This window comes from Mustela nivalis (assembly GCF_964662115.1).
Source record: "Mustela nivalis genome assembly, chromosome: 7".
NCBI lineage: Eukaryota > Metazoa > Chordata > Mammalia > Carnivora > Mustelidae > Mustela > Mustela nivalis.
Window position 1 is genome coordinate 45,492,631 of NC_139026.1, and position 12,598 is coordinate 45,505,228.

General features: G+C 39.8%; 1 protein-coding gene across 3 annotated transcripts in view; it reads left to right on the top strand.

The window, feature by feature from the left end:
• TSPAN8 (tetraspanin 8) overlaps positions 1–12,598 on the top strand; it is a 97,986-nt gene that overhangs the window by 60,492 nt on the left and 24,896 nt on the right. For 2 of the 3 annotated variants that reach the window (XM_082742851.1, XM_082742849.1), the window contains one exon: positions 6,801–6,969. In XM_082742851.1, the coding sequence (XP_082598977.1) occupies positions 6,910–6,969 (60 nt within the window). In that variant the 5' untranslated portion in view covers positions 6,801–6,909. Of the gene's footprint in view, positions 1–6,262; positions 6,349–6,800; positions 6,970–12,598 lie in introns of those variants that run through there. The other variant, XM_082742850.1, reaches the window with a different exon arrangement.

The following is a 12,598-nucleotide window of genomic DNA, read 5'->3' on the forward strand; positions in this document are numbered from 1 at the left end:
GGGGAAGGGGTTCACCCATGGATTTTCTGGTTGTCTCGGGTCTTTTGCCTTCTTGCAGTAAGGGAAAATCAAGTCTTTCGAGTGCTCAGGGAAAATCTAAGTAGGACTCTCTGCGGTTTAAAAAAAAAAAAAAATTCAAGACAGAGTCTGAGTTGTTTTCTACCTGAGCTTCATTTGGGATCCATTTTGTTGCTTTTTATAAAGGTGTGAAATGGAAGTTTGGGATTTCCTCGTAAATGACCTTCTACAGTGACTTTCTGTTATTTTATTTTCTCCCGGGAACCAGAATAGCTATGCCGTACATTCCCACTGTGTGAGGTTGAATAAACCTTTCTAATTTAGAATCAGTCACTCGTGAGAGCCTAATTAGCATTATGAGTAAAACGTCTGTGTTTATTTCTGACCAGGCATGGGATAAGCCTGTGTTAAATTCAGTGTAACATTTTGTTGCCTCCTTCAGTTTGAGAAGCTGGTATCTGATATAAGCATTAAACATCCCCACCCTCTTATTTTTTTCTTTTTCTTTTTTTAAACTCTGTGTTGGTGGCCTCTACTCATTTCCTTGCCTCTTAATCACTGTTACCTCAGAGCCTAATCATGCCTGGCAGCGAATGTGTACCTTGTGAACCGACCAAACAAAGGACTGATTCAGAGAGAACTGAAGGAGAAGCAGGTTGGCATTTACACTTTAAACTTAAAAAGCAAACAGCCAGGCAAATATGCAGCACAGAAATAGAGTATCCAATGATCCTGGGCTGGGGATTACAAAGCTCTGTTTTGTATTCTTCATTCTCCTGTTGAGTATTCTAGTCTGTACGTGGGCACACGTCTCGATTCGGAGAGAAGGGAAATGAGATTGATCTCTGAGACATCAGCTAGGAAAATCTATAGGCATGGACCAAGGGAGCAGTCATTTTTAAGTGAGGAATTTTAGAAATCTCTAAAATGCAAGTCGAATGCCATTTTGGAAGCAGGGCTGAATGGTAATTACGGTCAGTAAGTGGATACCCAATATTCTCATCCCCTTGCCTGGGGATAGATTGTGATCACAGAGAAAGCACAGAATGAACAGGGTGCAGAGAGGGCCCCTGCGGGGGAAAGAAATCCATGGTTTGTCGCAGCAATATCCACGGAGAGGCTACTGCCTCCACTGAGTGTCATTTGGTGGGCTGGGCTGTTGGATCCGTGATATGGTTCTAGACTCAGGGGACTATCAAATCTCAGCCATGCATCCACCGACCCTTTACTGAATTTACCCTCGAGGAAGCCATCTCTATGTGCTCTGGATTCTGCTGCATACTTGCTTACTTACAGGGAGACGATTGTCTGATCAGCCACTCTCTGATGCTGGATGGCTTCATGGGTGTGTGTCTCATGATAATCTACGAAATTGACATTCTGGCTCCTGTGATATCATCTAAACTGAATCTGTCCTAAGAAGAAGAGCACTTCAGGAAAGGCTGGCAAAGCTGAGGTTCAGGGGCTGCCCAACCTAGAGCCTGACCCTGGCCCACACCCAGCAGCTGGCTTCTTTCTCATCTTGCCGCAAGCATGAATGAAGTATAAACACTGCAGTTGAGACCTCATAAGAACTCATGGGCATCTCTAATCCATCATAGTCAAAAAGTGCATTTTTAATCACTGTACCATTTTCTCTCAGTCTTTGCTAGTAAACACTTGAAAATATATTTTGGTGGGGCATCTGGGTAGCTCATTTGGTTAAACATCAAGAGATTTTGGCTCAGGTCATGATCTTGGGGTCCTGGGATCGAGCTCCGTGTCAGGTTCTGTGGTCAGTGAGGAGTCTCTCCCTCTGGTTCTCTCTCTCTCTCTCTCTCTCTTAAATAAATAAATCTTCCTAAAAAATTGATTTTGGTGATCTAAAGTCTGTTTTCTGATGCATATTTTCATATTTTTCCTTTTGTAACCTATATGGTTAGTGACTTTATGTCTAGGTACGAATCATGACTATTTTAGAGGAAAAGTATCTGTAAAAGAGGAAGAATATTGGATATCCATTGTTCATGGGCACTGTCTTGCTACTTCACAAAGACAATTCCAAGTCACACTTTATTTTTGAGCTGGAATTAATACTACAAATATTATTGTTTTAAAATGTCCTACAAAGGAAGAAGACAGATCATTCTCATACCAGATGCTTCCCATCCCCAGTGGGAATATGCAAGAGGTTTTTATGAGCTAGGCTCCATAAGCACACAGGATAGGAAGCATAGAGCATTATGTTCAAATGAAAGCGGAAGAAAAATGTTAGTCTTGGGAATGCTGAAATTGGACTAGAGGACAAGAGCCAAGGCTCTACTCCTATAAAGGGAATCATAAAAACCAGTAAATGAGCAACCCTCCATTTTCTGAAAGTAAGAAAAAAGGTTTTTCAAAATGAGAAATGCTAAAGTACCAAAACTTTCTCTTCACTCTAATTGTTTATAATGTATGACCTCATATCTTCATGCACTTACACACCCACACCTAAGTAGTCATAGGCAGAGAAACTTCAACATCATTTCTCTCACTACTGCTATCAGCTTTTGAGGAAATGAATATCCACAATCCATTAAAAAACCCATAGAGTATTCAACGATAGTTATAATGGGAGAATATATAAGATAAAATAGAATATAGTCTTTTCTCTAAAACACATGACTTGAGGGGCACCTGGGTGGCTCAGTTGGTTTAGTGTCTCCCTTTGGTTCAGGTCACAGGTCATGATCCCAGGGTCCTGGGATTGAGCCTTGCTTTGGGCCCCCTGCTCACTGGAGAGTTCTGCTTCTTCCTCTCTGCCTCTCCCACCTGCCACCCCTCTTCAGATGCTCTCTCACATGTGGTCTGCTCTCTGTCTCAAATTAATAAAATCTTTAAAATAAAATAAAATACATGACTTGATTTTTAGTACCTACTCCAAAGACAAATATACTGGGTAATTAGATTTTGGAAACAAAAATACAAAGAGGAAGTTCTCTTCCTTTCTGGAGTACAAACTTCAGGAGATCAGGAGCATTTTCTATTTTTTCACTGCCAATCCTCCGGACTCAGAATATAGTAGGTGTTCAATAAATGTTTGTCGAATGAATGACTAAACATCAAGTTATCTGGATATGCTAATTATCTTTAAATAATAATAAAGAGCATCTGTTTATATTCACATTGTAGTGGGACGATAACTTTCTCCCTATATTTTTGTTTCCAAAATCTAGTTACCCGAAATATCTGTGTATATATATTGTATATAATTTCCCACGAGGGCTAGGGTTTTTAATCTTGTTTTGCAAACTGCTGTATCTCACAAATGTATTTCATACATTTGTGAAGATATGAAGTATCTTGTGGAGGGAAACATGATATCATGGTGAAAAATGAACCTCCTTTTTATGTTTGCTTGCTGGTTCAAGTCCCAAATGTATGCCTGATTTGTTTGATGACCGAGAGAAAATGTTATATTTCATGTAAGGTACCTATGGCTTTATTCAGGCCCTTTACTCTGAACACAAGGAATTTCTCTCTCTTCTCCCTGCCAGGGTCCCCATACTGCTATCAACACCTAGTTTACTATTACCACTTTATGGAGAATGTTCATGATTAACTGGATCTGAATGAATTAGTACGAGTGATAATACTTGGCACAATGGGAGCATTAGGAAACCTTTGTCTAATTTATTAGACTTTTCTTCAGTGTCATTTCCTGCGATATCCTACCCTCCATCGCCTCTCGTTCCTGGCCTGGCATTTCACTGGGTCTGATATATTATTGACACTCCCCAGCCCCTCCCTCCCTCCTCCCTCCCACTGTTAAATATCTGCATAGAACAACTTCTCAAGATCTAAGGTGGTAACTGACTCATCTTATAATCACATTATATAACACAAGATATAGTTGGTACAAGTGGACAGAATACTGTCTGTCCATGATATCTGTCTGTCATGATATCTGATCATCATGAGATCTCCAGTCTAGAGCTAAAGAGCTCCGTCCTTAGCCAGTTTTGTGGAGTTGGGCTATTGAATCTCCTTGGGCTTCACTTTTTTTTATATGCAAAATGTGGATGTTCATCTAGATCAGCATTTCTATAAGTAAGTGCTGTAACACTGGTTCAAAGATATGCCTTTCAAAAATACTTTCTGGGGTCCCATTCATTTGGGAATTGCTACTAGTATATCAGCAATTTAGGATTCTTTTTTTTTTTTTTTTTAAGATTTTATTTATTTATTTGACAGACAGAAATCACAAGTAGGCAGAGAGGCAGGCACAGAGAGAGGGAGAGGCAGGCTCCCTGTTGAGCAGAGAGCCCTATTCGGGGCTCAATCCCAGGACCCTGAGATCATGACCTGAGCGGAAGGCAGAGGCTTTAACCCACTGAGCCACCCAGGTGCACCACAATTTAGGATTCTGACAAGTTCTGAAATAAACTATTTTTCCTTACTTGACAATTGATCTTTTGAGAAAGGCGAAGAGTAACATGTTGGTAGTTCCCAGAACTTGGTGACACAACAAAGAGTCATAAAATCCCAAGAAATATTCTGGTCCTGTGAATCAATTTCAATTTCATGGATATGGATACTGGTTACCGGATAGATAGAAGCTACCAGGGAGAGAGGAATGGGAGAAAGTTCTGGGAGGGGGGCAGAGGCATGCCTACCTACCCTGTGCTATCAGAGCTATCCTAAGAAGTCTGGAACATATCCTGTAGGTGACAGGAAGCCATCCTTTGATTGGCTTTTAATCAGGGGAATCACATAATCAATAAATATTTATGAAGAGATTTACAGAATGAAAAAGAAAATTCTGGAATGCTAAGGCAGATGGAGGGGGAAGAGACTGACAGGGAAACTAAGGTTCTTATGGAATGAGAGAGGGTAACAGGTTGAATAATGACAGTAGCTAAAGGAGAGATGGAGGAACCAGATTTGAAGGAAATTTAGGAGCTCATCGGACTGTGGGAAATGATTGGATACCAGGCAAGAAAGAAAGAGGAATACAAAGGGACTCCACAGTATTAACTTTGGTAAATGTTGTGTGATTACAAAATTTACTGGGATAGGAATTCAGAGGAATGAACTGTTTCATTTAGATTTTGAACTGAATGTTGGAATCTTCTACAAAAAGGAATTTCTCTATAAAATGCATCCATTGATTTTTGTGTTTCAGAGTTCATTAGTGATTTAATTAAAGACTATATTTTTTTAAGAATGTATTCTAAACTGAAATTTGGTAAGTACTCAATACATTCTTGTCCACAAAACAGCATTTTTATCTATAGAATTGATTTTTTTTTGTTTTTTTAATTTTTACCTCTAGCTGATAACCATTTCTAGGACTTCAAATCCATTTTGGTTTTTCACTCAGTCCAAACCAGTTTCTTCTTTCAGCATCTGATAATCCTATCCACATTAATATCTCAGTAGAAGTTTGTGAAATTATTTCTATTTTCTAGAGGAAACAGCATAGGACTCCAACAATTTTCACGATTATTTAAATATTAAGCCATTATTTTTGAACTAATCCTGAACTTGGCATTCACACTAAATATTACTGATGCCAATACAATAAAAATACATTGTGTTTATACTCAGGGAGCGGGATTTTTCAAGAGCACCTTTCTATGTCAGTGACAAGTAGAAAAAGATTCTTTTAACTGACCCAGTTTCTTACAGGTCCATGCTAGCTTATTGTATAGAACTTAACGAAGATTTTAAAGAATTATTTTGTCCTAAAACATTTTGAAGTATAGGGTTCTTTTCTTTAGGGACACAAGAACTCCCTTTTAGAGGCAGGATGTGGAAACGAGCATGACCCAAATTGTTTATACAAAAGCAGTCCACACCTCCCTGATTAGGTCAGAGAATTTTGCCTTTTACCTGCCACAGCTGCCTTCTATTAGCACTAGAAACAAATTGTACAATCTATGGTCACTGAACTGTGACCACCTTCTCATTTTGAATTTCTTTGTCTAAGAGGACCAGGAATCCAGAAACTGAGTTCCGTGGGGAGGAGCTGTTGCTGGATGTAACTTACCAGGGGGAAGGGAAGTGCTTCAGCCTTAACAATAAACTGAACTATCAAAATGGCCACCTATTATAAAATGAACACAATGAGGCAGTCAGAAAGTGACTCCTGAGCATTTTCCCCCTCTTTATACTGTAAAGAAATAAAGGTAAAAGCTGAATGGTCTTGTCATAGGCAGGGCAGTCTCTCCCTCCCCACTTCCCGTATCTGTGCTGCCTTCACAGCAGCTCCCCGACTTGTTTTGAAATGAGTTTAGAAGCTTTGGAAGGCAGGTGCATGTCGTGGTTGTTCCCAGTACTCTGGGGTTCAGGATGAAAGGAGACTGGGGGGTAAGCCTTCAGATTTTGCACATTTCCAAATGCATTCTATTGCCCCCAGGAGAAATCTTGCATTGTGGAGAAAATGCAATGCAAAAACGAGTTGAGACACAATGTCCCTTTATGTCAGAGCAAAACAGTCTTGCTTTCCTATAGTAGAAACAGAGGGCAGGAAGTCAAGTTGTGGTTTCTGAAATCCAACAACCTCGTATCACCGTGCCACTCTCACTCGGATCCAGCGCCACTCCTTAACTTGATATCTGTTTACTTTAGAGGAGGCAGTTTTTTGAGAAAGGATCATAAATATCCTGGCTGGGTGCCCCAGGAGCCATGACAAGCAAAAGAACACACTCGCCTAGTGATAGTCCTTGTGATATTTAAATGTGTGGGTTAATTTTCTATCCACTTTAATAACTGGATTATTCCCCTCCACTCCTCCTCTGCTTTCTATTTCTACTCTGAAGCCGTGGGCACAGAAATCTCTGCAGGCAAATTACTCCAGAGCATATCGCTGGACAGTCCTACAAGGAACAGTTACATTCACGGCATCTGGATTCCTGATCGTTTTCCGACATGGCAGGTGTGAGTGGCTGTATAAAATATTCTATGTTTATCTTCAACTTCTTGTTCTGGGTAAGTTTTTTTTTTTTTTTTAAATTATCAATTTTAGACAAGAAAGGGGGACCTTGATACAAATTTATCATAAATGAGAACAGACTCTGCACTAGAGAAATAAGAGGAGGAAGAAAATGTATTTTCCATTTACTTGTTTGGTTTTGTTTGTTCTTTCTTTGGTTATTTCAGTAATTGAAAATGAGCCAATGACTCAAGAAAAGTGGACTTCAGGATCTGTACGGATAAACATTTCATAAATGTTTTGATATTGTTGCAAAACAATCACAGAGGGAAAAAAAAAATCCCTTAATTAAAGGACAACGATTCTGAGTTGTGTATCATGCAGGCCTCCCTGGTTTGAGGATCTTGTGGGAAAAATTTGGTCTCATTCCACCGGCGCCCAGCCCCTGAATCCTAATCTTTACATCTGGGTCTGAAACAGGTGAATGGTGGGGTGTCCGATTAGGGATGTGAGGAAGGGATCATTTTCAGAGACCCAAAGAAGAAACAGTGGGTCATAAACACCTTGAGAGGAAAATAATACAATTATTTAATCATGGAAAAATTAAACTTTGTTAAACTAGGTTAAAAAGAAGTTAGTATTTCCATGTGTCATCACCCTGCCTCTTAATCAACAGGGTTGGTATTTTAGCAGGTCTTATGGGTTTTTTTTGAAAGCCTGTTGACATAAGACAGCAAATAAATTGATAAGTCACATTAATCTTAGAAAATGGAAAAAATAAGATATGGAAGGCAAAAGGTAAAAGGCAGGCTGGGATGTTGGACAATCGACATCATTTTTAGTAATGTAGGTGTAATTAAAGATTGTTCAGAAGTGAATCAGTAGAAATAGTCCAATGTCCTTAAACGAAGAATTTATTTTGCATACTAGATTTAAGATTTTATTTATTTATTTGACAGACAGAGATCACAAGTAGGCAGAGAGGCAGACAGAGAGAGGGGGGAAGCAGGCTCCCTGCTAAGCAGAGAGCCCGATGCGGGGCTCGATCCCAGGACCCTGAGACCATGACCTGAGCCAAAGGCAGAGGCTTAACCCTCTGAGCCAGCCAGGTGCCCCTGCATACTAGAATTAAAAAATGGCTTCTGCGTGGGATGCCTGGGTGACTTAGTTGGTTAATTGTCTGCCCTGGGCTTTGGTCATCATCCCAGAGTGTGGGATCGAGTTCAGCATAGGACTCCTTCCTTGTTCAGCAGGGAGCCTGCTGAACCCTCTGCCTGCTGCTCCTTCTGCTTGTCCTCTCTCTCTCTGACAAATAAGTAAATAAAATCTTAAAAAGAAAATGGCTTATGTAGTATAGGCAGGAGAGAGTTTTGGTTTTGTTTTTTACTTGGTTACCTTTAGTAAACAGGCAGCTGGTATCTATATGTTGGTAAACTTCTGTCCTGTTAAAACAATGATGTACCTAATTAAACAATTATAGGAATACAGTCTTGTACAGAATAACTTTCCATTCAATGCCAGCAACCCTCATGAGTACAGATGAAATATTGGCGAAGTAAATGAGAACATAAACCAATAAAATAAAATAAAGATAATCTGTCCCTTTACTTCCTCTTTTCCCTAGAAAAACAGACTGGTTTTTACAAGTATTAAGTCTAGATCATGAATATACGCCAGTTTTTTTAAGTTAGTCCTGATAAATTTCTTCCCTTAAAATATTTAAAACTGGTTAAACCTTGAGAGTAGAATATAAACAAAGGGATGTCTATGAACTTTGATTGGTTTTGTTTGTAGCTTTTTGTTACGAAGAATTTTGAACATGCACAGAATAGAAAGAGGTGATCAACCCCATCATGGAGCCCCACCAGTGAGGACATCAAGGCAATTCTGTGTGTGTGCTCTCATTCACTTTCTTCACCCTGTATGAATTTGAAGCAAATCCCAGATACATCATTTCATCTGTAAACATTTTGGTATATATCTCTAAAAGAGAAGTAATTCTTTAAAAAAAAAAAAAAGAAAGAAAGAAAAACGTAACCACCACGTCATTATCACACTAAAAACTTAACAAGAATTTCTTAATTATTGAATATCCATCTAGGGATGTTTCAGAATCTAAATAAGGTTCACACTTTGCCATTGGCTGATATATCCTATATGTCAATTTCACTTCCATCTTTATCTCTCCCCCCCACCCCCGGCCCTTGAAATTTAATGCATTGATGTGTGTTGTCGGTCTTGTCGGTCTTTCCACATTTCCCACAGTCTGGAGTTTGCTATTTGCATACCTGTGGTCTACTTTATCATGTCCCCATGTCCTCTGTATTATCTCTAATCTAGTGATTGAATTTTTCCCCTTGAAGGGATTCAGGTGGTTATTTGGGGGGCGGGGGGCAGGGGAACACAACTACTTTCAAAGTGATATTGAGTCCTTTCATTGGCCATACAGACATACTGTCTGACTGGGTCGCTTTTTGTGATTCTGGTTGCCACTTGATGTTCAAGAACCTAAGAAACAGTCCATTAAGAGTTCCAAATTGGTGATTTTCTGTATCCATCACCTCATGTATGGGCGGGAATACTTTCAATATAGAGAAACCCAGCATTTATTGACTGGTTACCAGTAGTACCCGGTTTTTATTAAAAAAAGAAAAAAGACAGCATAAATGCTTCTTACTCTTTACTTAACCAGTTTCGAAATTACGAGTTAATTTCCTGATATCATGCAACAGTAATTAGCAAGCATTTCTGTAACTCTTTTATCTTTGGCCATTGGGGAGTGTCTTCAAGTTAGATCCTCAGTCCTTTTGACACGATCTTAGCGTAACTTCTTTCCCATTGGTATGACAAGGTGTTCCAGACTTATTTCCCTAGTTCTTGCCCTAGACCTGGAATCATCTTTTTCTTCATGAAGTCCTGAGATTTATTTTTAAAAAACTGCAAACCTTGTATTTCTAAGGCACAAAATGTATATGGGCCATTTAAACAAGCCAAAATATGAATATGTCAATAAATACATGCCTCTTATTTTAATAAGATCTTCTAAAGTACCTAAACTAGTAGAAGTCTTCAAATTATGAAATCATTAAAATATATCTATATTGTATAAAAACAGCATTATAAAGTGCATTCGCAAAGATTGTGAATACATTGGAGATCCGTGTTCCATTAAAGAGCTACTCAGGAATTTGAAATCTGGATTTTAAGCTGAAATGACAAAGAGTGATTAGGCAAGGGGCATGTTACAGGTTCAGGATTATATATTTAAGATTAGAGATCTCTACTGTGTTGTACCCAGATATTGTCACTGCTTTCCCCGAATTCTCTGATTATTTTATGGTCCCCATTATCTCTTGTTTTTCTGGTAATGAAGACGAAGTCTTTCCAATGCATTAGATTTCAGTTAGATATTTCTAACTTCCCTCGGGTAAAAGGCCTTGTTCTTTCCATCCGCGTATCGGTGTGACCTACAATCTCTATAGGACACATCTCGAAAAGGAGTCTTCAAGTAAGAGGAATGGAGATAAAGGCCAGTGATAACTTCTCAGCCAACAGGTGATATCAACATTTTCATTCAAAATTAGATAGCAGGAGTCCCTGAGGTTAGGGAACCACTGCTATTTCTACTCCCCCCTCTATCCCCAACCCAGTGTTCTCCATTGGAATTTTATGAACCTTCATAGGAAATTAGCAATTTGTCACATTCCTAATGTTTACTTAAACAACAAGTTTAACAGTCCCACTGATGTGGTTTTCTCATAGATATCCATGGCCTTATGTGTTCAAATGCATTCCTTCTGGTGTAGCTTGTGTAGCTTGCAAAACTAAGCCTTTGCAAAATAGGGCCAGATGTTGAAATATCTCTGAGATATGCATATGGTCATGTAACCTAAACATACCAGTTTCTTTTGGGAGAGAACTTGAGATAGGTCACGTAAATATGGGGCAATTTCCAATTGTCAGAATTAGCAATTGAAGAAAAACATGTAAAAGTGGAAATCATTCTTAATCACTGATGCTAGTGTTGGATGCAAGTCACAGGGAAGTGGAGAGAATGGAAAAATTCCAGGTACAAAATCTATTTCTCCAAGTCTTGTGTCAGAACAGATGAGCCGCCCAAATTTCCTTATGGTCTTCTCAAATAGGTCAGTCTGGGCAGTAGTGTAGATGCTGTGGTATAGTAGTTGTTCTGGGTAAGCACAGGACACGGAGCCTTCGCCCAGGGACACAGTGGAACCTCCAGGAGGTCCGAAAAGGGAGCTATGGAGAGGCCAGCCCTGCAGAAGGAAAGTGGAGTGAGGTCACATGCCCCATCCCAACTGAGGTAAGGTGAGAAGGAGGGGCCAGGTTGTAAGAGCCAAAGGTATCAACAAATGCAGGATGCTGGGACCTGAAGCCATCTGAAGAGAGCAGAAGGAAGTCAGAACTTGGAGGGAGTCCAGGAGCCAGAATTTTGATGTTTCTCCTTGTATTTTTTGTGGTGCCTGGGTCTCCTGGCTGGCTGGGCCTGCAGCAAAAAAGAGAGTCAAGACAGAGATAACTGAGATGGAGGAAGCTGAAAAAAAAATCAGGCCTGATGATATTTCATTCTGTCAGTTGATGAACTCTCCCAGGTTAAAGACCTAACTATGGCTGGAATGTGTGAACTTGGTAAATGCAGTGGTTTCCTGCCACTATGCAGTCATGTGGAACTGTAACCCTGACAAGAGGCAGCCAAGCCCAGGGGTTGAGAGGCCAGACTGAACCTCTGCTCTTTCATCGCTAGCCATGTGACCTTGGGGAAATGTGTTGATCTCTGTGTGCTTTAGAGTTCCTCATCTTTAAAACTGGAGCTAGAGTTGTTGGGAAGGTTAAATGAGTTAAGGCATAGAAAAAAAACTCAGAAGAACGTTAAAGAAATGTTTAAGAAGCAGACATTTCCACCAATGTTTAAGAAATGTTTCAGAAGCAGATATTTCCACCAACATTGTATGGACATTTTTGTAAGACAAAAATATGCAACTATGCTGTGTAGTAAGAAATCAGTTCCAGTGCTCGATTCTGAAACAGAGGCAGAAATAAGATGGCAAGAAATATGATGGAGGCAGAAAAATCTTCTAGCACAGATGAGGGGAATGGAAAGAAGGAAAGCAAATTTTGCAAGCAGATAGACTTGAGATTCAAATCCTGACTTCACTTCATATTGTTCTGTGGACAGGAACACTTTCCTTGACTTTTCTGTGCCCCAGTCTCTGTGTTTGTAAAATGAAGATGATAATTTTATCCAGGAGAGTTAATTGTGAAGATTAAATAAGATACTTTCTGAGAGCCTATAACCAGGGACTCATATGCAATAATAGTGCAATTAATGCAATTTCCCCCAATGCCACCCATCATACTACTTTTTAATTTAAAAGTATTAGAGTCTGGCATGGTAATATTTTATACATAATTGGCTTTAAAAACTGAAATATGATTTTAGCTCTACTTGGCCCTCCTCTGGCCTCATGGGACAAGGAGTTATTGAGCCACCCTGAGCCTGGCCTCCAAGCTGGGGGCCTGAGACCCCCATTTTCTCTGCCCAAATGGCTCCAAACCTGTTTCTAGGGTCCCTTAGAAGTGTCTAGACCCTTCTTCATGGTGTGGGGCGGTGTTTGCTGGAATGGGAGCAGGTTGGAACAGGGCTGGCTTACAGGCTGATGCATC